Below are 27,616 nucleotides of genomic sequence, written 5' to 3'. Positions count from 1 at the left end.
TGCACTTGGAATAAAGTCACATAGTTATAGAACAGAAATATAAAGATTAGCAGATTTCCTACACATGTCCTTAATATATGCTTAAAATAACCTGATAGGCAAATAGGCTATTTTAATCCACCATGGAGTGGATTTGTTTAATTGGTACTTTTAAAAATGTGCAAAATGCTTTTCTTAAAATACTCCTTTCCTACAGAATGTCTGAATGACCTCTTAAGTGTGCTTTTAAAAACATATCATAAATTACATTAAATTATATTTTGATCTAAAGGCAAATGTTTAAGCTTTTAAAGTATAGCATCATTACCTCAAAAGTAAATCTGTTCCAATGAACTACGTTTCTATTCCCACTGACGTAGAATGATGTATATTCATTTTTACAATGAAAATATCCACTGACATCTCAGAGAACATTGCTTTTCCAGTCAGAAACACAGCTATTTATCAAATTCACTTTCCCAGAAAACAGCCAGTAAAGGGAAGGAAACAAAAATGGGTTTCCATCAAATAAAATATAGGAGTTAAACTCATTCTTTATTAATTAAGAAGTCCTCATGCCCTTCATCTCTGAGGTTTTATAATTTACACGTGACTCCAACAAACTTGGATTGTGATTCCAAGGTCACAGCATATTAGAAAGAGGGATAAAGATGATAATGATAGCAGCTGTAATTTTTCTAACCATGTATTAAGCACTACTCAGAGGGATAGGGCTGAGAGTGGAGGGACTGTCAGTAGTAGTAGGTGATTGTATTGAAAGTTGTGCAGAAATAAAAAAAAAACAAAAACAGCACCCCCCCCCAAACAAACAGCATCAACAAACAGCTTTAACTCTATGATAGAAAAACCACCATAAGTCTTATGTCCCAACTTATCACTAAGTTACAATACAGGATAGCAAAAAAAGACAACTTCATGAGACCTTAAACAAATGTATGAAGTTTAATATATCAGATTTTTTTTAAATGAGCATAGGCAATAGAGTCTAAAGATTTAGATTTGAATCTAGACCCGTCTCTTATTATATCAACAACCTCAGGCAATTTGAATCTCCCTCAGACTCAGTTTCTCCAAGTGTAAAATGGGAATACCATTTATCTTATGGTACTATGGTGAGAATTAAAGACGTAACAGCACCCAGTACAACTAATTAATATAGAAGCCACTGAAATACTCTGAAAATTTAGCTATCCAGAATAAACTGTTATTTGAAATAAACAATTTTATTGCTTTTTAAAATATTATAACCTTTTAAATTTTTTAATGTTTACTTTTGAGAGAGAGAGAGAGAGCGAGAGAGAGAGAGAGAAAATGCATGATGGGGAGGAGGGCAGAGAGAGAGGGAGACACAGAATCCAAAGGAGGTTCCAGGCTCTGACCTGTCAGCACAGAGCCCAATGCAGAGCTTGAATTCGTGAACTGCGAAATCATGACCTGAGCCAAAGTCAGATACTTAACCAAAGTCAGACACTTAACTGACTGAGCCACCCAGGCACCCCAAATGTTGTAACTCTTTAGATGTTACTCTGTAGTTTGTAAATATGTAAAGTAGAAAATGCCAAGACTCATTTAAGTGCATAAAGAATACTCTCAAATCTCATTATAGGGAACCTCTATGACCAGCTGAGTCCAATTCATTCTTAGCCTCAATTTAGATAGTATCTCTTCTGGAAAGTCTTCCCATAATCTTCACTTGCATATCTGCTAGACACTTAAAAATCTACCACATCCAAAATCAAAATCCTGAATGCCCAACTGTATCCCAAACTTGCTTCATCTGAATACCTTCCCCATCTCACAGCCAATGGCAACATCATCCTTCTAAGTTGCTCAGTCAAAAACCTTAGAATCATTTGTCTTCTCTTTTTCTCATATCCCACATCCAATCCATTGAAAGACATTTTTGGTTGTACCTTAAAAACATCTGGAGTTTGCTACCAACTTCAGTCACTCAGTTACTCTATGAGCTTTCTAAGTAGTGGTCAATGTCACTAGTCTCAACACAGCAACTGGGGTGACCCTTTAAATAAGTGAGGCAGAGGGCGCCTGGGTGGCTCAGTCGGTTGAGCATTTGACTTCAGCTCAGGTCATGAGCTCACAGTTCATGGGTTCGAGCCCCACATTGGGTTCTGGGCAGACCACTAGCTCAGAGCCTGGAGCCTTCTTCAGATTCTGTGTCTCTTTCTCTCTCTGCTCCTCCCCTATTCACGCTCTGTCTCTCTCTGTCTCTCAAAAATAAATAAATGTTAAATAAATAAGTCAGGCAGAGAAGGACAGATACCATATGTTTGCACTCATAGGTCTAACAGGAGAAACCTAACAGAGGACCATAGGGAGGGGAAGGGGGAAAGAAAGCTGGAGAGAGAGAGGGACACAAACCATGAGAGACTATTGAATACTGAAAATGAACCTAGGGCTGAAGCGGGAGGGAGGGAAGAGGGTGATGGTCATGGAGGGGGGGCACTTGTGGGGAGAAGCACTGGGTGTTATATGGAAACCAATTTGACAATAAACTATTATTTAAAAAATAATAATAAATAAGTAAATAAAATTTAAAACAAACAAAAAATACAAACCAGATTTAGTGATGGCCCTGCAGTGGCTCCTCAAAGCTGCTGTAGGGGTCTGTAAAAGCCCTATATGAAATCACCTTTCTACCCATTACCTGTGTCAATAGCTCCTCTACTGTCCCTTCTCCCTCACTCTGTTCCAATCACACTGGTCTCCTCACTCTGCTCCAATCACACTGGTCTCTGTTCCTTACTCTGAACAACCCATGAATGCTCCTGCCTCAAGCCCTCTACCGGGAAGGCTCTTCTCAAAGATTTCCACCTAGGTAACAAATTCATTGGTTTTGCTTAAATTATCACCTTCTCTGAAAATCTCTCCTCAGCCTCTGCTACCCATCACCACCAAAGCCTTATTCTGCTCTACTTTTTCTATCTTTCATAACACCTTTAAACATGCTATATACTCTCCCTCTCTGCCCTTCCCCCACTCACGCTCCTCACTCTCTCTCTCTCAAAAATAAATAAACATTAAAAAACTTTTTAATAAAAAAATGGGGTGCCTGTGTGGCTCAGTTGGTTAAGCAACTGACTTTGGCTCAGGTCATGATCTCATAGCTCATGGGATCGAGCCCCCTGCCGGACTCTGTGCTGACAGCTCAGATCCTGGAGCCTGCTTCCGATTCTGTGTCTCCCTCTCCCTCTCCGCCCCTCCCCGACTACCTCTCCCACTCTCTCTCTCAAAATTAAATATTAATTTTTTTAAACAAGCTATATACTTTGTCATGCTTATTGTTTCTTTCTACCCCACTATCTGTTCCACAAGATCGGAGAGCTTTGAAAGTTTTATTTACTGATATATCCCTTGTACCTAGAACAGCATACCAAAATGCAAACTTAATATGTGAATAAAGGAATACATTAGAGGGATGCCTGGATAGCTAAGTCGGTTAAGCATCCAACTTCAGCTCAGGTCACGATCTCACAGTCTGTCAGTTCGAGCCCCACAGTAAACTCTGTGCTGTCAGCTCAGAGCCCACTTTGAATCCTGTCTCCCTTGTTCTCTGCCTTCTCCCTACTCACACTCTCTCTCTCTCTCAAAAATAAACAAACATTAAAAAAAAAAAGGAATAGATACTTGTGTTGCCTACATCCTGCACTGATCACTATTATATCAATTATCACATTGCACTGTAATATGGAATAGCCTATTAATTTTCTGCCTCTTCAACTAACTATAAGTTTCTTGAAACAAGGAATTTTGTTTCGTTTTCCATTATTATTGCTGGTACTTCCTTATAGTGCCTGATACTTAGTAAGTACTCTGCATTATTTAATAAATTGATGGGGAAAAAAAACTATCTAAATCAAGGTGTAAGCACCTTACTATCTCTAAAATATAAACACAATGCTTAAAGGCATGACACTGAAGACTGAGTTCTGGATTCTGTTGGGTTTTTTGGTCTGGGTATGGCCCTTATTGGCTAAGGAAGACTGTCAAAATTATTTAAATTTCCTACCACTATTTCCTTATCAGTACAAATAGAAGTAATGATAGTATCTGAACCTCACGTGATTATCACGAATATAAAATACAGGTTATAATGAAGGAGTTCAGAACACACAACTCTAGCATATTGACTATTTTGAGTTAAAGGCACTTGAAAAACAGTAAAACTAAGGAAAGCATCTGACCTTCCTTCTTTTTCTTAAAAGCAATACTGAAATTGCTATATGAAAGATGTCCTCCCTACTTACCAGAAGGAAAGTACACTCTTATCATCAAGGACAAGAAGTCGAGACTGAGATAATCCCACACAAACAGACTTTGTTAAAAGTAATTCTTTTCTCTGTGTAGTCACTTTTCCACAATTGCATCTCTTTGTTCACCTTAATATAAAACAAGCAGGTTTTGCCATTTCTTTGTGTCATCATTCCTTACACAGTCTCCCATGTAACACAAAACTATAATTAAATAAATTTGTATGCTTTTGTCCTGTTGATCTATTTTAAGTCCATTTAATTTTCAGGCCCAGCCAAAAAGAACTCCAAAAGAGTAAAGGTAAATGTTTCTATCTCCTACAACAGTGATTGGTACACTTAGCCCAGTGATTGGTACATATTAAGCAGTCAGTAACTGACATCTATCTATTACTTGTTATTACAAATTAAATAGAGGAGCTTAAGTCCTATTTTAATAACCTGACTAAGCTAAAATATTCACTAAACATAATCTTTAGAATCTTCTAGGGGCGCCTGGGTGGCCCAGTCGGTTAAGCCTCCGGCTTCGGCTCACTTCAGATCTCACGGTCGTGGGTTCGAGCCCCGCATCGGGCTCTGTGCTGACAGCTAGCTCAGAGCCTGGAGCCTGCTTCCGGTTCTGTGTCTCCTTCTCTCTCTGCCCCTCCCCCTCTCATGCTCTGTCTCTCTCAGTATCAAAAATAAATAAAACAAAAAAAAATTAAAAAAAAGAATCTTCTAGAAATCTGAATAATTTATATTAAAAATTATCACGTTACCGAAAATAATTTTGATAAGCATCTTGCAAAAGAAGTTATCTTAACTCAAAAAAAGTAGAATTATATTTACATTATCCCAGCATATTTTTAAATATTTCTGGATTTTAGGTTTTAAACTATCTTCAATAATTAAATTCAAGTTTAATAATTTCATAATGCTTTCTTTTAAATGGCCAGGATACCTACTACTAGAGTTTAAAAATAAAACAACGGGGCGCGTCTCAGTGGCTCAGTCCGTTAAGCATCTGACTTCGGCTCAGATCAGGATCTCTGGGTTCACGTCCCTCATCAGGCTCTGTGCTGACAGTTAGAAGCCTGGAGTCGGCTTCTTATTCTGTCTCCCTCTCTCTCTGCCCCTCCCCTTTGTGCTGTATATCTCTCAAAAATAAATAAACATTAAAAATTTTTTAAAATCAAACATCTTACCATTTAGATAAACTATGCTTATAGGCCTTTAGTATATATGCACATTCTTCCTTCTACTCTGCATAATCTCATTTCCAGGATATTAGACTTTTGAGAAAAAGTCTTAAGTATATTTGTGACTCTTTACTAAATCACCTCCAAGCTTTACGCTTCTCATTTTAGTCATGTATCCAACAATAAATACAATCTTTTGGTAATGTTACATTAAGAACTGACCAAAACTGACAGTTCAGTCCAAAATAAAAAGACCAATTTTATTGTATTTATTTTAAAGCTCATTTTCTCTTATTTATAACAAAAATGTTTCTATTGTTTTATACTAGAAATAATTTTTCTATTATTTTATTGCTACTGTGACTCCTAAATGTTTTCCTATTCTATCTTCAGAGTAAGTTCTTCATTTTATAAAATACTTGTGAAAACTAATTTTCTTTATAGTTTGTACTGACATAAAGAAAAACAAACCAAACCTACACATTTTACTTAACACTCATATGGACAGTAGACAAGAAACCTGAGGTAAGCAGTTTAAATGATTGTCCCAGGAACACAGATGGAGTGACTCCCAGCTTTAGGATTAAAACTAAGAAGCTCATTATTCCCTTCTTATATACCAAGTACTTAATATTGTTTTTAGATCAGAAGGCCCTCTTAACTAATTTAAAAACAATAATTTAATAATTAAAATCATTATCAACAATGACAAATGTAAATAGATTTATGAAATCTATGAAAGAAAAATAAAATTAATTTATCCAAATATTCCCTAAAAAAACTTCATTTACCACATGTTTATAAATTTTCCTTAGAGGGCCAAGAAAGTGGCAGTTTAATATAATTTATCATTTCAATGTCTTTTAAAAAAAACAATTTCTTGAACCAAATCTACAATGAGTATATGATACCAAACAGAAATACTTCTCATTAAAAAAAAATCTCCAAACTTAAAACACTAGTTTCTACTGTAATTGTAAACTTAAACTTCAGGATATATTTATAACAGATATATCTATGAAAAGACAATAATGAAAAGTAAAGAAAACACCAAATACTATTGCATTTACAAGAGAAAAAGACATACAGTATAACATTAACAGCTTACTGTGGAGAGTGGGTTTAATCAGGAAGTAGCCATTATCCTTTCGATTCAGAGCAGTGACAGCACTCCAAAACAACAAGCCGTGATATTTTTCAGTTAAAAGGAATGAAAGAATACCTACTATTGTGTCCTAGCTGTGCTGACCCCAAAGGTCACCACATGTCTTTTAACAAAAGCTATCATGAAAACATAATCCAAGTAAGCATTTACAATGCTCTATTTGTTGAAACACCTAAAATCTACCTAACACAACCTCTCTCCCTCAGTTACTCACAAAACATGGCTGTCTTATTCAGAGATTAGCAATTATTGTAATGAGATACTGTCGGAGAGGGTCAAATAGTACTTCCTGCAGTTTACACATCTTGATTTCCTGGTAAACAAACTGAAAGGCAGGTGGAGCACTTAGATCACCAGTAAACGTGAATGCTCACGTGACAAAACTAAGCCAGGTAAGGTGGCTGTCTCAAGTAATCGCTCTTTTCTTAATTTTATTAATGTCAAAACAGACAATAAAGAGTTCTTTCTTCCTTTTTCTAAGGAAGGGTTATTCCTGACATGCATTGGCACAGTTTATAATAAGGAATGCTTGAAAACAAATCTGTTTAAGTAGGTTTTGAAAATTACTTCTGGCAAGTAAACTATAAAAAACAAGGCAATGCTAACAAGGTATATTTAAAAGAAAACAACAACAAACTAAGAATAACTGTTCAAAAACCTGTTAAATTTAAGGGAAAATCTTTAAATTTCAACTGCTTCAAGAAAGTAGATAAAAGAAGTTTCTGAGTTATAATGAAATTTTAGTCAACGCATAAACCTATTTTTATCAGAACAAGCTACTACAAAAATATTACTTTATAATTTATGAGCCAGTCTTTGAAAAAAACAATCTCAATTATATGAATTAAAAAGTTTACACAACTTGAAGCTATTCCCAGCATCCTTTAAAGTTTGTATTTCAAAAAGAAACAAAACTAAAAATATTTATCTGTGAGCATCTCTACAAATATTATTAGCTTGAACATTAAGTTTTCTTGTCCCCACTTTTTCCCCCTAAAACTGCTGTTTTTTTCCCCCTCTCTGAAATTTTTAGTATAGGTGAATAAGGGTTGGTTTAAATTAACTGAGGGTATAAAACAAACAAACACATGTGCTCTGTAAAAATGATAAACAAATTCACTACTTTATAAATACTTAGGGGATTTTTTCTTAATCTACAAAATTGCACTTATCTTAATTCTATTTATACTAAGGTCATGTATGCATCTATTTCCTAACTATTAAGAACAAAGAATGATTTATTTTTAAGGCAAAGAGCTCTTAATGACCCTTTTACAACAATATAATCATATCAAGCCATTACATTGTATTTTTTAATTCATATTTACTCTGTGAATAAAATTCTAATGTACTGAAATAGAAAACAAAAGAAATTACTAATAAAAAGAACACCCAAGTAAAGAAAAGTGTCCCATGAGTACAGAAACTCAGAATGGGTCTCATTACAAACAACATGTGTCATTTGAATGGAGTGTGTATTCAATATTAAACATTAACACGTCACTAATCACTATACTACAATGACACACGAAAGAGCAAATTTACAGAAAACTATGACCAAGGAGTTAACAGGTCCAGATGAATTTCTTGGTCAAATGATATATCTCAAATATTCTACAGTTATCTGGAATGCAAAACAAAGCCCTTACTTATTCCCTTTATAGAAAATTAAATATATAATTCATACTAACTATGTAGCTTTGACTGTGATTCATGTAACAAAACAAAAATAAATTTTAAATTAGAAAATTATTTCCATTATCAAAGATCCATGACTATCTTAGCTTTCTATAAGTCAAACTTAGAGGATAATGAAATAAAAACATAAAGGTAAAGAAGATAAATTTGAAATTTTGTTTCAATCTAGGTGGCTTTCACCAACAAGCAGCAAAGTTTTGGTATTAAGGCTTGACAATTCAACTTCAGGGTAATAGATGTGGTACTCTGAGAGTTAGAAAAAGCGCCCTCTGAGCTGACATATCAGGAACAGGCATCCTTTTGTCCTCTAGGAAGTATTTCAGCTTTACTTGTTTCTCTCAAGTCAGGCACTCTTGTGTAGGGCACACAGCGCAATGAGCAATACCTGGTAGTTCTGTACAGGCAAAAAGCTTCAGAAAGGATTCCCCTGCCCCCTGGCAAACCTAAGACACCACAGAGGAGATTAGTCATCCATGACTTAAGAAATTCATACAGAAAGAAAAGATGAGATGGGAAGGGACATGAGGGAGAAAGGTTCCTGCTTTTATTTGCTTGTCTTCTGCTGGCAGTAAATAAGCTTTCCATGGTTATTTACATCCCATTTTATTCCAAAATAATTTAATGTGACTTACAGAAATATGAGTGGTAGAACAGGTGCTTTCAAAATATAAATTAATATGAACAAAGGGAAAAATAAGAGGAAGGAAGATGAAACACAAGGAAAACTTGAAACACAGAAACACCCATCACGGTTGCCTTGCACAATTCTCAGATGTGGGTGGTTGAATTCTGAGCTTCCTAGCTATAAAACTAAAGTGGGAAACAAGATCAAATTACAAAATTTTAATTCTCTGTAAGATGTGTTACAAACAAGCACCAAGGCTTTCCCTAGCAGTAAGAATTGAGAGAAATTTTTTTATACTTTTTAATATTGTAATGCTGGCCAAACCAAAATTTTTTCACAGCATCTTTACAGAAATTAAATAACAAACTTCATATGAAAATTTCTTTTAACATTCCCTCAGCACAAGCTGAGGTCGTAACATAATGAAAAGTTACACAGAAAATAAGCCATCTTGGTAGGAAAGGTTCTGTAATTTGTCTAGGATCTGTTTTTTTAACACTAATAATCCCTAAGGATCTCTTGTTAAATTCACAGTCCATTCTCATGTTCCAAGTTCATACCTCATTTTCTAAACTCAGGTTCTTTTGCTGGATGAGCAAATAAAAACGGGGCGTGCAAGCTGTAACTGTGGTTCCACAACAGACAGGGGAAGACACTGATAGGTAAGTCTAGATACTTAAAAGGGAACTTCTCTTTTTTTACTTAAAATAGTTCCTCTCTTCTTTGTTAGTGCCTTTCTATAATCCTGCTCAATCAAATAGCTTGAGAGTCCAATCTATGATGACTTTTATTCCTCCTCAGCTTGTTATTTCTAACTATGGTAAAGAATTTTTCTTTAGGGTTTCTAGATTCCTATGTTCTCATTCAGTCTGCACCAAGTCAGATTCATTTTAGAGCATGATCTATGCACGCTTTTACAGCATTTGCTTTTAATGCTACTGGTTTGGGGGCGGGGGAAATGGAAGATAGTAGTAAAATTAATATAAACAGAATTCCTATCTCTCATTTTATTATATAAAACAAGATTGGCAATGGTAGTATCTCAATATACCACATTCTGGACTGATACCACTAAAATTTAACAGTGCTTCAACATGTGGCAAAAATTTACTAGCAAATCATAATCTTACAGCTGCGCTGGTCTTTTCTGTCTCCCAAACATGCCAAGTTTATGTTCTGTTTCCCATTGCTTTTCCACCTCATTATCAGCTTAGACCTTATCACTTTCAGCATGCTCCTCTCTCAGAGCCTAACTATTTGGGCCCATGAAACCTTCTTTCTCTACTTGATTTAGTTCTATATTATTCTCTTATTATTTTAGGGATCTCCCTTACTAAACTTGGAAATTCCTCATTCTATATTACTCACTGTGAATCATAAGATGCAAACACTTCAAGTACAAATTAACTTATGCATTAATAAACTGCTGTACATATTTATTACAGTTCATGTTTATCCAACATGACCAAGATATTTATTAGTATTGCATCAGATGAGTCAGAGGCCAATTTTTACCAAATAGGTAATTTCTAAATGGTATACACAATTGACCCGTATTAAATCAAACCTCAGGCTTTTCTACATTCAAGATGGTCTTAGAAATCTTAGTTGTAAAAATAACTTTTGAGAACACTACCAAAAAACCAAACAGATTCTATAAAATTGTCAGACCTAAAAATGACCACAATAAAATAACTACTGTGTCCAGTATACTTTGGTCCATATTTGGACTCATATACATAACCCAAAGAGTTAATGCAGCCTACTCCTTCATTAAATGAACTTTTTCAATATGTAGCCACTAAAATGTGTTATTTCTGAATTTCCTCTTTTATGAAAATTCAATCTAAGTATATAGTAATCTCAGTGTTCAATTTTTGCTATTGCAAAAGGTAGCAGTGTTTACATTTGGGTTAATATGTACACCTGCTTAACATTTTTCTTGCAATAAGAAAAAGCACTCCCAACATTTAAAAATGTTAGAAAGCATATGCTTAAGAAGCTCATGTTAATTAGCAGCTTAAATCAATCAAGATTATATTCTAGTCACTTAAAAAGTTATAGGGTAACTAAAATGGTCACATTATTAACCACCTTATAATTGTTTACTAAAAGAATAAAAGTAGAAAACATATGTATAAAATAAATCGGAAAGCTTTCAAACCAACTTAACAACAAAAGAAAGAATATAATCCAATATTCTTTCTTTTCCTAAAAAACAAACTGGAAAGAGGTAACCAAAGGAAGCTACAAATATATATTTTTTCATTTATTGCAACATAATAGATACACACAGAGCCAGTGAGAATACAATATTCATTTTGCTGCAGAAGAACAGACATTGCATAACAATGAGATTTGCTAATGAAATCAACCATCAACCTGGAATACATATGTATTAAACCAAGACCTCAGTGTCATTTTCTTTTTGCATCGTTTGTTCTTTCTTTCATTTTCTTCTTGACCTTGTCAGTATTTTTGTCCTTTAGATTTCGGAACTTTGGTAAAGCAAAATCAAGACTATAATATCGTAGTGTAATGCTTTTTATTCATCGCATTTATTTTTAATGTAAATTCCAATTGTTCTGCTTCTATCAGCACTATTAATGTACCTTAGGAAAAAAATCAATGGATGCTACCAGAAGAAACAAAGGAGGTTTGTTTCTATCAATATAGTTGGATCAGTTCTGAAAAAAAACTTTTATCTAGATTTGACATAAAATTCCACATAACAATTTTTAGAGAATGTAAATGCTTGCTTATGTAATAAGAAATTTAAAAAAGAATATACTATAACATCATTTTTGTAATAATATAAATCCTCCAGCAATTTTTACTACTGACAGTTATTAAGCGAAATAATCTGGAGCTGATATAATAATTATCAACACACAAATTATTCTAACACGTTTAGATTAAAATCATATTTTTTCTCCTCAAAAATGCTCTGCTGTCCTGGTCTACAAAGTTAATCACCAATTTCCACTAATCAAAAGTAAATAATTCTTATAATTTTCTTAAAAATTTGTTATTTTAATTTATGATTTAGTTATCATTTATTTCTGTAAAAGTCCAAAAGACTATGAAAGTACATGATATTATATAACCTTTTTTTAAAAAGCATTAATGTCTCTCAGAATTAATTTATATCTTTTTGAATATAAGCTATTTAACTAAATGACTATCTGTCCTATTGGTTGACTGTTTATACAATTATATTTTCAATTCATGTGTGCTACAGAAAAAATTAACAGACTAACCTGCTGTGGTATATAATTGCTACTAATTCATGATAATAACAACTTTTAAAAATAGCAATACTTATTCCAACTAAAACAACCTTAGTGAAAAAATTAAGTTTTCTACTTTTATTATTAGACTGCCTTAATATCTAACCTCAAACAATATCCTTCAATATCTGTTGTAAAAATATAACTTAAACTCTTTGAAAGTTGCTACTGACAGTCTAATAGTTCTCCAGACTATTTAAAAAACATAAAGGATGATTTTAAGCAAAGAACCACATAATCATAGAACAATCATTAATCCACACACTATTTCCCTAAAGAAAACAGAAATTTCTATTAAAATGACAAAATGTGAAACTGGCTAGAGAGAAACAGCCAGTTTAAACAAATATCTATGGCAATATTGAAAGCCTATTTTCATTAGGGCAAAGGGGCAAAGGATACAATCCTAAAATGTAGTGATGGGTTTTAGAAGGTCATCTAGCTCCTTACTACTAAAAGTGTGGTCCAAGGACCACCAACATTCCAGCTGCTTCTTAGAAATGAAGATTCTCAAGCTCTGGCCAAACCTACTAAATCAAAATCTTATGTACCTTGAAATTTAAGAATGGTCTAGAAAATTCTCCAGCCTACCTAAGAATTTGTATATGAATTCCAGTGACTTCCAATATTCTAACAACTCCTCAAAAATCCATAGTAAAATGCAGAACATTCAGAGAATTAATTTACTTATTATACGCAAAGTCCATTACCTAGCATTTGCTTAATGACTTAGTTTCATACTCATATTGACTACTGATTTGAAATTTGTGGCAATAAAAGGATAAGGGGGCAAGAATAATATCTTTTATGTAAGAGCTTAGAAAATATTAAATAAATGGTAAAATAGCAGTATTTATACATCCTTAGCAATTATTTTAAAATTTTCAACAGAAGAGTTCTTTCTTAAATAGAATCTTGTGAGGAAGCCAAGTAGAGCAAAAAATAAATGAAGGCCTACACTTTGGGACCATGGAGGCACCCAACAGTAGCCAAGGCATCTCCACAGAACTACCTCATATGTTTCCTCCGACCACAGTTTGAAAAACTCTCACTTATACCATATCTTTGCACTCATAGGTCTAACAGGAGAAACCTAACGGAGGACCATGGGGAGGGGAAGGGGGAAAGAGAGTTGGGGAGAGAGACGGATGCAAAACATAAGAGACTATTGAATACTGAAAATGAAAAGAGGGTTGAAGGGCGAGGGAAACAGGGAAGGGGGGATGGTGGTGATGGAGGAGGGCACTTGTGGGGAAGAGCACTGGGTGTTATATGGAAACCAATTTGACAATAAACTATTAAAAAAAGAAAAAGAAAAACTCTGACTTAAAGAAACTACTTAGGAGCCTAAAAACAAACAAAACAACTGTTACACTGATCACAAATAAAATCTGCTGTTCATCAAAGTAAAATCTTAAAGATCATAATATAGAAACCTGTTTACTTTATTCTGTGGTATTTTAAACTAAGAACACTAGATCGAATTACATAATAAAACTTTTTTTCTTACTCAAATTGACCTTTCTCCAAATTGTTCTGATTGGTGCAGCTAGATTTCATTAACATGAGAACTTTAATTTTATTATTTTAGTTAATAGTATGCCTACCATTATACAAGACATTATTGGAAGTGCTACAAGGGCAATATAGATGAGTGGACAAAGTATTCTACTTATCACCTTGGAAGAGTTCAGACAAATATATGGGATATAATAAGTGCCATAAAAGCAATATAACTATGGAGGCATAATTAACTGAGGACTTCAGAAAAGGCTTCATGAAAGGTGATATCTGAAGCTGACTTTGAAAAGTGTGTAGGAATTTGAAAGGCAAAGATGGCTAGGCTGGAAGAACTCAAAAAAAATGGCATCATATGTGAAGGGAAGACACATGCAGAGAAGCAGAAGCTGAAAAGCACTGGGTGTATTTGAAGAATTGCTTGAGGCCGCTTGCAAGCTCCCTAACAAGAATCTAAAGCATGTGGCTGGGTCAGTTAAGTGCCCAACTCTTGATTTCAGCTCCGGTCATGATCTCACGGTTCGTGACATGGAGCCCTGTGTTGGGTTCTGTGCTGACAGCACAGAGTCTGCTTGGGATTCTTTCTCTCTCCCTCTCTTTCTGTTCCTCTCTCGTTGGAGCACACATACTCTGTCTCTCTCAAAATATAGTTGCCTATAGAACTCAAGTGTTAATACCTGTATAGTACTGTAGAGCATTAAATATCTGTTTGGATGAATTAATCAATAAATAAATGAATGCAATCTACTATGGCTAGTATGTATGGCATATGTAGAAAATAGTGAGAGATATGGCTGAAAAGGTAGTTTACTACCTTATTGGAGACAACCTTGAATACTATATTAAGTATTTAAATTTGATGCTGCAAACAATGGCAAGCCACCTGCATTAGAAATATTGATTTGGCAGTGTTAAGTAGGATGGATTGGGAAAGGAATAGAGTTCTAATAGGGATACTGAAATATTCAGTCTGTTGCAAGAGTTTAGGCAAGAGGTTGTGGCAGTAGAATGAGAAATACAAAGATGAATATGAAAGATAAGAAGAATCAATTTTTTTCTTTTAGGCGGTCAACGTAGAGCAAGAGATAAAAACTTTATATTAGAGAAGTAAAACCTATTGGACTTCATAGCAGATTCTATACAGAGGGAGCGGGAAGGGAAACACTAAAGAAATCCCAAAGGTTGGCAAAAATATAGAACAGGAAATCTCTTATGCACTACTGGTGTAAACTGGTATGGCCACATTAGAAAAAAATTAAGCAATACTTAGTAAAATCAAAGCTGTATATAGTCTATATCACAGCAATTCCCCATATATATTCCACATATATAACCCAGAAAACTCACACATGTGCATAAGGAGACATATACAAAAATGTAATTTTCAGCACTATTTTTATAATGAAATACTGGAAAATGAATAAATTAAAAAATTGTGGAATGTTTATATAATGAAATAGTAGAGAGCAGTTAAATGACCTAGAGTTATACATATTAACATAGCGAAAACTACTGAAAAGTTCTGAGCAAAGAAAGAATTAACATAGTGTGATTTAATTTAACATATATTTAATAAGAGAAGATGGATTGCTTTGTGAATGATCAATGAAACCAGTCTTGGAGAACAATGAAAAAGAAAAAGTTAAAAAAAAAACCATGAATAAATTCAGGAGTGTGGTGGTGATATGGTCATGTAGTAAGTATATTTAGTCTGTTACTTTTTTTAAGAAACTGTGAAACTCTTTCCCAGAGTGGTTGTACCATTTTATATTCCCAGCAGCAATGCATAAAGTCCCATTTTTCTCCACATCCACAGCCAGTACTTGATGTATGTCACTATCTTTTATTTTGGCTGTTCTGATGCATGAGTTGTGATAGCTAATTTTTGCATTTCCTTGATGGCTTATGATGTTGAACGTCTTTTCATGTAGTCACCTGATAGCTGTACATTCTCTTTGGTGAAATGTTTCTTCATCTCTTTTACCCATTTTCTAACTGGACTGTTGGCATTTTTCCTGTTGGGTTTGAGAGTTTTTATATATCGGAGATATGAGTACTTTGTCAGATTTGTGGTTTTCAAATATTTTCTCTTAGTATGTAGCTTGTTTTTTCATCATCTTCACAGGGTCTTTTGCAAAACGAAAGATTTTAAGTTTTATTAAGTACAAATTACTGATCTCCACTGATTTTTTTTTCCTTTAAGGATTACACTTTTTGTGTCATGTATAAGAAATCTCACCAAGTTAAATCCCATAAATTTTGTTTCCTTCTAAAATTTTTATATTACATTTAATTTTATAATCTAAACAGATTTTAAACCAGAAAAAGGAAAAAGTGATAAATTTGTTTATCAGAAGGTGTTCAACTACTTAACAGACTTAATTTCAACATTTATTTGATATCCAATTACAGCAAAAACAAGATAGATACAAGGTATAGGATCTAGAGAGTGGATAAAACACATATTTTTATTTTATTCTTACAAACGTTTTGTCAGAATTATACATCAGTGCACCTGACTTAGCCAGGAAGAACTTGAAAGTGTTCTTCGGGAAAATTACATCTGCTCTAAACCTTTAAGAGTGGAAAAATTAGGCTACTCACTGAAAGAAGGCTGTCAGGAAGAGGTATTAGCACTGAAGAAAGGCAAAAGAACTATATGCCCACTGCATGCTTCAGGAAGTATACATGATCTTAAAGTTAGAGAGCACTAAGTATGGGACATTAAGTCAAAATTTTGTATGTAGGCAGGAGACAGATAGATTATGGAAGATTTCATATGCCATGCAAATGAGATTAAATTTTATTCTGTTTGATGGGAAGCTAGTAAATTATTTTAAGTAGGTGAATAATCTAGTTAGATTTGTGATGTCAATTAAATTGTCACTGAGAAGATGACGAATTTGAACACAGCAAGACTAGAGGCAGAACCACCAGTTGGGAGGCAATAGTGACAGCCCAAGTAAGGCATGATGCAAATCTACATAAGATTAAAGCCTTATGAATAGAGAAGAAAGGATGGATTTGAGAAATATTTAAAGAAAAAAAGAAGAAATGTAGTCTTTGTTGTAAAAGCAGGCAGGGAGAGGTGTTGGCTTAAGGTAAACAAAGAAGTTATGAAACAGCATTTGTAGAAAATCCTTCTATTAACTTATACTTTACCTGCAGTAATAGCACAGTATTTACCAAAGAGTGAAAAATATTAACCCCATAAGATGCTCTTTGAAGGGAGGGTCAAATGAGTTGGAGGTTCAAAAACGCAGTTAAAACATTTTTTTAATGTTTATTTATTTTTTGGAGAAAGAGACAGAGAGAGTATGACCAGAGGAGGGGCAGAGAGGGAGACACAGAATCAGAAGCAGACTCGAGCCTCACGTGGGGCTCGAACTCACAATCCATAAGATTGTGATCTGAGGTGACATAGGATGTTTCAGGATGGAGCCACCCAGGAACCCCTCAGATTAACAAAACTTATTAGCACATTAAAAGATGCACAGAAACAGCATTTAAAATTAATTTTGTAACCTTAACATTAGCCCTATGTTTTCCAAACTTATTTGACCATGGAACTGTTTTTCATGCAATGCTCCATACAACCAATGCTCTACTGAGACTACTTTGGGGACTGCTGGTTTAGCAACAGTGTGGGCTTTGGTTAAGCTTAGAACATAGTTCCTTTAAATCTTCCCTTAAAAAAAAGAATTGAATCTCAAATGTAGGTTTAGGTAAAATTTCTATGACTTCATTTATTATTTGCCAATGGCTCATACCACTTCAGTCATGCTGGTGTCCTTACTATTCTTCAAATATGCCAAACATAGTCTCCCTTTTTTCTTTTTCTTTTTTTTACTTTATTTTATTTTTATTTTTGAGAGACAACACAAGCAGGGGAGGGTCAGAGAGAGAGGGAAACACAGAATCTGAAGTGGGCTCTAGGCTCTGAGCTAGCTGTCAGCATAGAGCCTGACATGGGGCTCGAACTCACGAACCATTAGATCATGACCTGAGGTGAAGCCAGACGCTCAACCAATTGAGCCATCCAGTCGCCCCAAACATAGTCTCCCTAAATTATAGTCTTTGCATTTACTGCTCTCCTTGGGATAGTCCTCACTTAGATATATGCACGACTTGATTCCCAAACATTCTTATGATCTCTGTTAAACCGTCATCTCCTTAGACAGGCCTTCACTGACCACCCTGTAAGAAATACTAATTCCACAACCCTTGCACTCATGACCTATAATTTGCTTTCTCTCTCTTCAGTGTTGGTTGTCATCTCACATATTAAATATCAATTTATTATCCATTTTCCCTTTTGCTCATAGACTGTGAGCCCCATGAGTGTAAAGTCTGTTCTGCTTCTGCCTTATCCTCAGCACTTGCATGTACTAAGGACTCAATAATTTGCTGTTGAAAAATTTACTAATCATCACTTAACCTCTCTCATAGGTTATTTACTTCATAATAAAGAAAATAATGGGGGAGCACGTGGCTGGCACATAAAGTGTCTTGTGATCTCACAGTTGTGAATTCCAGACCCATGCTAAGTGTAGAAATAATTTTAAGATAATAATAATGAAATTAAATCAAAATTATAAATAGATAATGGGTAAAATAGCTACCTATCAACATATCCATTAGTAGAAATAGTATTCTTCATTATGATGTTAACAATATTTTTCATATCCATATTTTATCTACAAGGTCTAACAAGTTTTACACAAACAAAATTTACTAATAAAACCAAACACTTATTTCAAGATTCTCAAAGCTTTCAGTACTAACCTTTAAAAATGTTCTCCTAACCAAACACATCTATAAAATTGTTGTATAATTTTACTGTTAGAAAATGCACAGGCATCATTCTGTATAATTGTTGTCAAATTTCTCTTTAACTGTGCTTCTTTAGATATTGGCATACAAAAGACTACAACTGGAGGCACTGAAAATAGCAACTTTGATCCACTAAAGCAAAGAGTCCTTTTCTTCTCTAATATACAGTGATTCCTTTCTATAACATCAGCAATTGTCAAATGCTTTAGTAAGTTTTAGGTGTGTAATGCTCCACTTGTAATTTTAGTCACAATGTACTCTTTAATATGTCAGCTGCCCAACTGAAGATACGCTACATGATAACACTCTCCTGGAGACATACGTTCCACAAAAAACTAGAAGAAATTCCCAAGGATACATGCAATACTTTTTCAAAATATCTCAAAAATGTCTATAAAAAACTTAAATACTTAATATAATATTCATATTTTTAATATGAAATGTAACATCTCTAACAGAACAGACTTTTAAAAATGCTCAAATAAGTCACAAAAATTATATTTCAATAGGTTCTGATTTAAATAAAAATATTGTTTAAATATGTTCTTATTAAGGACTAAGAAGATATTTCATGCATGTATAACTTTATAACACAGTGTAAACTCTCCATTCAATGAAAATTTTCTATAATACAATCTAGTGATGCAGACTAACATAAGAAACTGTAGGGGCACCTGGGTGGCTCTGTTGGTTAAGCGTCTAACTCTTGATTTCAGTTCAGGTCATGATCTCACTGTTAAGAAGATTGAGACCAGTGTTGGACTCTGCACTGTCAACGTAAAGTCGGCTTGGAATTCTCCCTCTCCCTTTCTCTCTGCCCTTCCTCCCCTCCTGTGCACACACTCACTCTCTCTCTCTCTCAAAATAAATAAAAACTTTTTTTAAAAAATCACAAAACTTGAATTCTTTCCAATGAAAACACATGCAATTGAATATTAAATAAAAGTCTCTAAAATTATGTACTCTTATGCAACTGCCATGAATAAGCAGGTATATGCTGTGGTATTCTTTTTTTTCCTTAAGTTTATTTATCTTATTTTTAAGAGAGAAAGTACAACATTGGGAAGGGCAGAGAAAGAGAGAGAGAGAGAGAGAGAGAGAGAGAGAGAGAGAGAGAGGGAGAAAGAATACCAAGCAGGCTCCACACTCTCAGCACAGAGCCCAATGTAGGGCCTGAACTCACAAACTGTGAGACCATGACTTGAGCTGAAATCAAGAGTTGGTCACTCACTCAAATGAGCCACCCAGGTGCCCCCCTATGTTGTGGCATTCTAAGTTTTATTCAAAGAAAGTAGTTTCTCTTTTTCTTATTTTTAAATGTTTTTTATTTATTTTTTGAGAGATAGAGAGAGACAGTGTGAGCAGGGGAGTGTCAGAGAAAGAGGGAGACACAGAATCCAAAGACAGGCTCCAGGCTCTGAGCTAGCTGTCAGCACAGAGCCCCATGTGGGACTCGAACCCACGAACCATGAGATCATGACCTGAGCCAAAGCCAGATGCTTAACTGACTTAGCCACCCAGGTGCCCCGAGAGTAGTTTCTTTTACCTTCATAACTAAAGGTATTTTATATATATAACAAGAAATAATCAATAGTTACCTAGTGTTTTTAATGAACTTATTAGGTTACCTTGGTTAAATCACAGTCTCTGAGACTTGGTCTCTTCCTCTGTAAAATGAGAGAGTTTGTCTAGGATTTTTAATATATTTTCTAGATTTAATATTCTGTGATTCTATAAAATTATTTTTCCCAATTAAACACTATTGTTTTCCCTCTTGTTAACTCAACTAAGAAATACTTTTGATAACAAGAAATGCACATTCCCTTCAAAGCTACTTCTTTAAAAACTAGATAATAAAACATATTTCTGTCTGTCTATAATTAAGCACCTCAATTTGTACTGAAATATGATAAGTACTGTTTATCTACTTTAGGTGAATAAAAGCTGAGGACAATTTATTAGCGCACAAGAAAGACGCCTGAACACTAGAAGGTCACAGCCTGTGTGCTGAGCTGCTAGCAAAACATCTATGATGCTCCAAAGCTGCCATTTTTCTTCCTTGACAAAGACTCCATCTGCCACTGAGCCATTTACAGCCTCCAAGTCAGAATATCAATGATTTCCGACCATTCTGCAAGCCTGCTTTCACCTTGACATCACCTCTGTAATACATCTAAAGCAAACGATACATATATCCTCAACTGTAAGCAGGAAGCCCATGCTTTATTCACCTGATAGGTATTTAAGCGTCCCTCTAATGTACCATTTTTATTTATGCAGACTTGAAAAAAAATTTAAAGTGTATATATTTGCTCTAATTTTTGTTGCATTACTTACATGTTCTAAATCAAATATATTCATAAAACTTTAAAACCTGAAAAGATTGTATTAAGGAGTGTTCAGTAATGGCTTACTAACTAAGACAACAAAACTACTTAATACAATCCGCTATAAAATCACTTCAGGTAAAATATTTCCTTAGAAACTGAAAACACAAAAGCAACAAAGAAATGTTCATAAAATTTCTTAACATTGTAGCAAGTGAAACCTATCTATGTGACAATAAAAGAGACCCAGAAAACTTTTCAATTGCATCTTGCTATTTTCTACTATTTTTGTTTAGTAAAGTATTAGGAATAGATGCAAACGTCCAAGAACATTAAAAACTATTCTTCCATCCTTCTAAAATAAAAGCATAATCCTTGGTCATTAATATGTATAGAAATGGAAATAACCTTATTTAAAATATTACTTTATCTGAATGTAATTCTCTATAAATAAAGATTGGGTTAAGGTCTCTTATATGCAAAATATTAAGGAGAGTATAAAAAAGTTTAAAGTAAGATTCTTGGGCTCAAGAGGAGGAAATTATAAATGAACTCATAAAAGGCATCTAAAAAGACAAGGCATTTTATAGTGAGAGAAAATGTTACACAGGAAGGAATTCTGGATTACAGGTTAGGAGATGGAAGTCTATTTATACCTCAACTCTGAACCCTCCAAGTGCTTATGTTAACCATTGAACTCTAGGCAAACCACTTACCCAACTGTAAAGTGAGGTGACTAGAAGACGTGGTACCCAACATCTCTTGCTGCTCTAGCACTCTAAAATAGGATCCGTGAGTCTAGACGTCAAATGATTACAGACACTAACTGACCCTAGATTTTACACGGCACTCCATTTAGTTAGATGTGGTTCATATTAAAAAGGAAATTAGATTTGGGTATGGTCTTGAAGGATATGCAGTATTTAAATCTATACGTGGACTTAGAAAAAGAAACTTGCCCCAAAAGGAACAGAATAAATAAAGGTGGGACAAAGAAATCATGATTTCCTCTGTGTTAATGTGGCAATGTTATCCGCAGTGAGTGAGAAAAGGAGACATAACATTGGAGACAGAGAAACTAGAGAAACAGCTAATCATGACCTAATAGGGTGGTGGTGGGGGTGCAAGGAAAACAAAAAAAGGCAAAAGGATGCAAAGGATAATAAAGCCAGAGCACAGATACTTGCAAGTTTTGATCTAGAGCCAGAGGAAAGAGAACAATCCAACATAATACCAGGATTCATACACTGATGCGGAAAATGGTGATACTATTAATAGAAATAAGCCTGAAACGTGATCCTCTTTCTAAAATAACATGAAAAAATAGAATGCATTAAAAGGAAATAAAGTCATCTAATTATTGAAAAGGCACACTGAGCTGGGAATTAGACACTAACGCCGGATTCTGCCATGAAATAGCTGTGTAATGTAGAGTCGGTCGCTCTAAGGTTTGGTTTTACAAAATGAAAGCACTAGACTTAGTATGATTTTAAGATTCTTTTCAGTTTTGTATATGACATGCATCTTAATTTCTGAACAAACTTCAAGTTGTAGAGGCAAGCAATTTTTGTAATAGTCTTAATTCTGACTAATTGAAGATTTAGCATTTTTGTACATACGAAATACAAAGTACTTCATCCAAAAATAATAAGAATGGTTATTTCCATCCAACAGGTACAACCCCCAAACCTCAAACACAACTGCCACAAAACCAAGACCAGAAGAAGCAATTTCAGAATTAACCCTACATTTTTGATCCTGCATTAATAACTAGCTAATGAATTAAATACCTTTTACTAGGAACTAAGAGAGAGGTAAAAGTACATACAGTTTCTACATTTAAGCATGTAATAACTTTACTAGTGAAATAAAAATGAACTTGTGTGAAACAATTAAAAATTGCATTTTGATGCAGACTAACCCACATACCAAAAGATTGATTCCTTAACATCAATTCCAAAGGGAGATAAATCCTGAAGCATAAACAGAAAAACATCATGGTTATGAAATTTGGTTCAAGGAGAAAATATTTTTAGAGTGTTTCCTTTTATGAGAGGCCATAATCAAATTAAAATTTTTATTCATTTTTCAAAGTTATATTTGCACAATGATTAATTTCAATAAAAGCTTCATGTTTATTATGATGACTTATTATGATTCAAAATATATGGAGGATTTATAAAGTGTGTTCCTAGTAGGATGTGCCAAACACAAAAAAACCAAAATTTTCTCTAAATATTAAATTACAAATTAAATCATATTCTAAAATACTTTGTATTCCAAAACTAATTTTAAAATTAGCAATTTTAGTTTTTTCAGGAAAGTAGTTGAATTTAACAAACATACAAAAGAGAAGTTAACTTTTAGTAACTTGCCTCACTTCTTCCATTAAGTGTGCTTATAATAAATTAAAAAGTGTATCAGAACTTCTTAGTCTTTTTTTTAAGTTTCACTTACTTAAGTAATCTCTACACCATATGTGGGGCTCTAATTCATGACCCCAAGATCAAGAATTGCATGCTCCTCCAACTGAGCCAGGCCCCCCAGGATTTGTTCCTCTTAATACTTAACATTATAATCACCTGAAGATATAATATAATTTGCAGGTATTGCACATATGAGAGTGTGATAAATTTTTATTCTTTGGAAATATACTTCTATGTACGCATAGACTTTGATCTCCAAGATGACATCTTTTTAAAAATACATCTTTATTTTACTTGAAGAGTATGAAGACTAAAAGTACTTTATTTTGCCTAAAAAGTCCAATACTCAGTATTCAAAAATAACCACAGTATAATGCTTAAAGTAAGACAAAGAAAATGGATTAAAAACAATGAGACATTCACACACTATCAAAACTCAAACAGGAAGAAACAGAAAATTTGAACAGGCCCATAACCAGCAAAGAAATTGAATCGGTTAACAAAAATCTCCCAACAAATAAGAGTCCTGGGCCAGATGGCTTTCCAGGGGAATTCTACCAGATATTTAAAGCAGAGTTAATACCTATTCTTCTTATACTGTTCCAAAAAATAGAAATGGAAGGAAAGCTTCTAAACTCATTCTATAAAGCCAGCATTACCTTGATTCCAAAGCCAGACAAAGAATCCACTAAACAGGAGAAGTACAGGCCAGTATCCTTGATGAAGACAGATATAAAAATTCTCAAAAAGATACAAGCAAATCAAAGTCAACAATACCTTAAAAGAACTGTTCACCATGATCAAATAAGATTTATTCCTAGGCTCCTGATATTTGCAAATAAATCAATGTGATACATCATGTTAATAAAAGAAAGGATAAGAACCATATGATCCTTTCAATAGATGCAGAAAAAGCATTAGATGAAATATAGCATCGTTTCTTGATAAAACCCCTCAAGAAAGTCAGGATAGAAGGAATATCCCTCAACATCATAAAACGCATGCATGAAAAGCCCACAGCTAATATCATCCTCAATGGGGAAAAATGGAGAGCTTCCTCCTAAGGTCAGGAACATGACAGGGATGTCCAGTTTCATTAACTATTGTTCAACATAGTACCAGAAGTCCTAGCCTCAGCAATCAGACAACAAAACAAAATAAAAGGCATCCAAACTGGCAAAGGAGAAGCCAGACTTTCACTTTTTACAGAACACATGATATGCCACATGGAAAACCTGAAAGACTCCACCAAAAAACTGCTATACCTGATATGTGAATTCAGTAATGTCACAGGATATAAAATCAATGTACAGAAAGCAGTTGTATTTCTAAACATCAATAATGAAGCAGCACAAAGAGAAATCAAGAAATGGATCCCACTTACAATTGCATCAAGAACCATAAAATACCTAGGAATAAACCTAACCAAAGAAGTGAAAGATCTGTACACTAAAAACTATAGGAAGCTTATGAAAGAAGCTAAAGAAGAAACAAAAAAATGGAAAAATGTATCATGTTCATAGATTGAAGAGCAAATGTTGTAAAAACGCCTATACTACTCAAAGAAATCTACATATTCAATGCAATCCCTATCAAAATAACACCAGTATTCTTCACAGAACTAGAACAAACAGTCATAAAATTTGTATGGAATCACAAAAGACCCCAAAGAGGCAAAGTAATGTTGAAAAAGACAACCAAAGCAGGAGGCATCAGAACCGTGGACTTTTTTTTTTTAATGTTTATTTTTTAATTTAAATTTTTTTTGAGAGGTAGAGAGACAGAGCATGAGTAGGGGAGGGGCAGAAAGAGGGAGACACAGAATCTGAAGCAGATTCCAAGCTCTGAGCTGTCAGCACAGAGCCTGATGCGGAGCACGAACTCACGAACTATGAGATCATGACCTGAGCCAAAGTCGGCCACTTAACCAACTGAGCCACCGAGGTGCCCCAGAATCCCAGATTTTAACCTATATTACAAAGCTGTAATCATCAAGACAGTATGGGATTGGCACAAAAACAGACACCTGATCAATGGAACAGAAGAGAAAACCCAGAAATAGACCTACCAGTAAGTGCCAACTAATCCTCGACAAAACAGGAAAGAATATCCAATAGAAAAAAGGCAGTCTCTTTAGCAAATAGTGCTGAGAGAACTGGAGAATAATGTACAGAAGAATGAAACTGGACCACTTTTTTACACCATACATAAAGACATAAAGTGCTAATTCAGCAAAAAAAAATTTGTATAATCCCACTTACATTAAGTATTTTGAGTAGTCAAATTCATGGAAACAGCAAATAGAATGGTAGTTGCCAAGGAATGGAGGAAGGAGGAAATGGGAACTTCTTTAATGGTTATAGAGTTTCAGTTCTGCAAAATGAAAAAGTTCTGGAAATTGGTTGCACAACAATGTGAATATATTTAACAGTACTGAATTTACAATTAGAAATGGTTAGCATGGCAAATTTTGTTAAAAAGATGCCTTTAGCTGTGGGTGTCAGCACAGAGCCCACTTCAGACTTCAGACACTCTGTTTCTCATATCAAATTAATGACCAAAAGTTTTCCCCTTAAGATCAGAAAGAAGACAAGAATGGCTGCTTTCACAACTGGAATTTCTAGCCAGAGTAACTGGGGGGGCGGGGGGGGGGGCAGGGAGGGCAGGAAAGGAAGGAGAAAGGGAGGATGGGAGGAGGGAAGGAAGGAAGGAATAAAAGACATCTAAATTGGAAAGGTAAAACTATCTCTATTTGCAGATGACATGATCCAAAAGATAGAACACCCCAAAGATAAGGAAAAAGAAAACTACTCGGACTAATAAATAAACTCAGCAAAATTTTTCAGAATACAAGATAAACACCCGCACACGCGCGCATACACACACACACACACACACACACACACACACACAATCAGCCGTGTTTTATAGACCAACAATGAACAATCCAAAAAAGAAACTAAGAAAGCATTTACAATAGCATTCCAAAGAGCAAAATACCTAGGAATAATCTTAACGAAGGAGGTGAAAGACTTCCACACTGAAAACTACAAAACATGGCTTAAAAAAATTTAAAGATGACCTGAATAAATGGAAAGGCATCCAATGCTCATGGATTTTAGGATTTAGTACTTTTTAAGAGCAACACTAACCAAAGTGATATACGGTTTCAACGCAATTACTACCAGTATTCTAACAGCCCTTTTTTTTTTTTAAGAAATAGAAGAGTTAATCCTCTTATTTATGTGGGATTACAAGTGGCCCCAAATAACCAAAGTAATATTGAGAAAGAAGAACAAAGTTGAAGGAATCACATATTCAGATTTCAAAATTTATTACAAAGCTACAGCAATGAAACAGTGAAGCACTGGTGTGAGGACTAACATATAGACCCAATGGTAGAGAACTGAGAGTACAAAAATTAAACACAAATATCTATGGTCAACCGATTTTTGACAAGAACACCAAGATTATTCAGTGGGAGGAAAGAGAGTCTCTTCAACAAAGGGTGCTGGGAAAACTGGATATCTACATGCAAAAAAATTTAGTTGAACACCTACTTCATAATATATATGAAAATTAATTCAAAATGGATTGGGGACCCTGGGTGGCTCAGTTGATAGAACATGTGACTCTCGATCTCAGGATTGTGAGTTTGAGCCACCCATTGGATGTAGAGATTCCTTAAAAATAAAATAATATAAAATGGATTTATGACATAAACATAAGCGAAATAATAAAAATCTTAGAAGAAACATAGTGGCAAATCTTCACAAACTTGGATCTGGGAGTAGATTCTTAAATATGATACCAAAAGCATAAGCAAAAAAGAAAAGAAAAAGATAAATTGAATTTCAAAGAATTAAAATCTGGGGGATAGATCAAATATTATTAAGAAAGTGAAAAGATGGTGCACCTGAGTGGCTCAACCGGTTAGGCATATTTCAGCTCAGGTCATGATCTCATGGTTTGTGAGTTTGAGTCCTGTGTCGGGCTCTGTACTGAAAGCTCTGTGCCTGGAACCTGCTACAGATTCTGTGTCTCCCTCTCTCAAAAATAATAAACATTTAAAAAAAGTAAGTAAAAAGACAATATACAAGAGAAAATATTTGCAAATCATATAACTGGTAATGTTCTAATATCCAAAGTATATCAAGAAGTCTTACAACTCAACAACACAAAGACAACCACTCAATTAAAAAATGGACAAGGGATATGAATAAACATTCAAAGAAGATGTATATATATATACATATATATATACACAGCCATAACCACTTGAAAAGAT

General features: G+C 34.3%; 1 protein-coding gene across 3 annotated transcripts in view; it reads right to left on the bottom strand.

The window, feature by feature from the left end:
- The window catches only part of BAZ2B (bromodomain adjacent to zinc finger domain 2B), a 292,602-nt gene that overhangs the window by 175,576 nt on the left and 89,410 nt on the right, over positions 1–27,616 (bottom strand). Inside the window, exon 1 of one of the 3 annotated variants that reach the window (XM_029934505.1) lies at positions 22,832–22,860. The exons of 1 other annotated variant lie outside the window; for it this stretch is intronic. In XM_029934505.1, the coding sequence (XP_029790365.1) occupies positions 22,832–22,853 (22 nt within the window). In that variant the 5' untranslated portion in view covers positions 22,854–22,860. Of the gene's footprint in view, positions 1–6,554; positions 6,874–22,831; positions 22,861–27,616 lie in introns of those variants that run through there. One more of the 3 variants, XM_029934507.1, reaches the window with a different exon arrangement.

Source organism: Suricata suricatta, chromosome 3, assembly GCF_006229205.1.
Source record: "Suricata suricatta isolate VVHF042 chromosome 3, meerkat_22Aug2017_6uvM2_HiC, whole genome shotgun sequence".
In the NCBI taxonomy this organism is placed as follows: Eukaryota; Metazoa; Chordata; class Mammalia; order Carnivora; family Herpestidae; genus Suricata; species Suricata suricatta.
The sequence above is the reverse complement of the archived record's forward strand: the minus strand, read 5'-3'. Positions and strand labels throughout refer to the sequence as shown.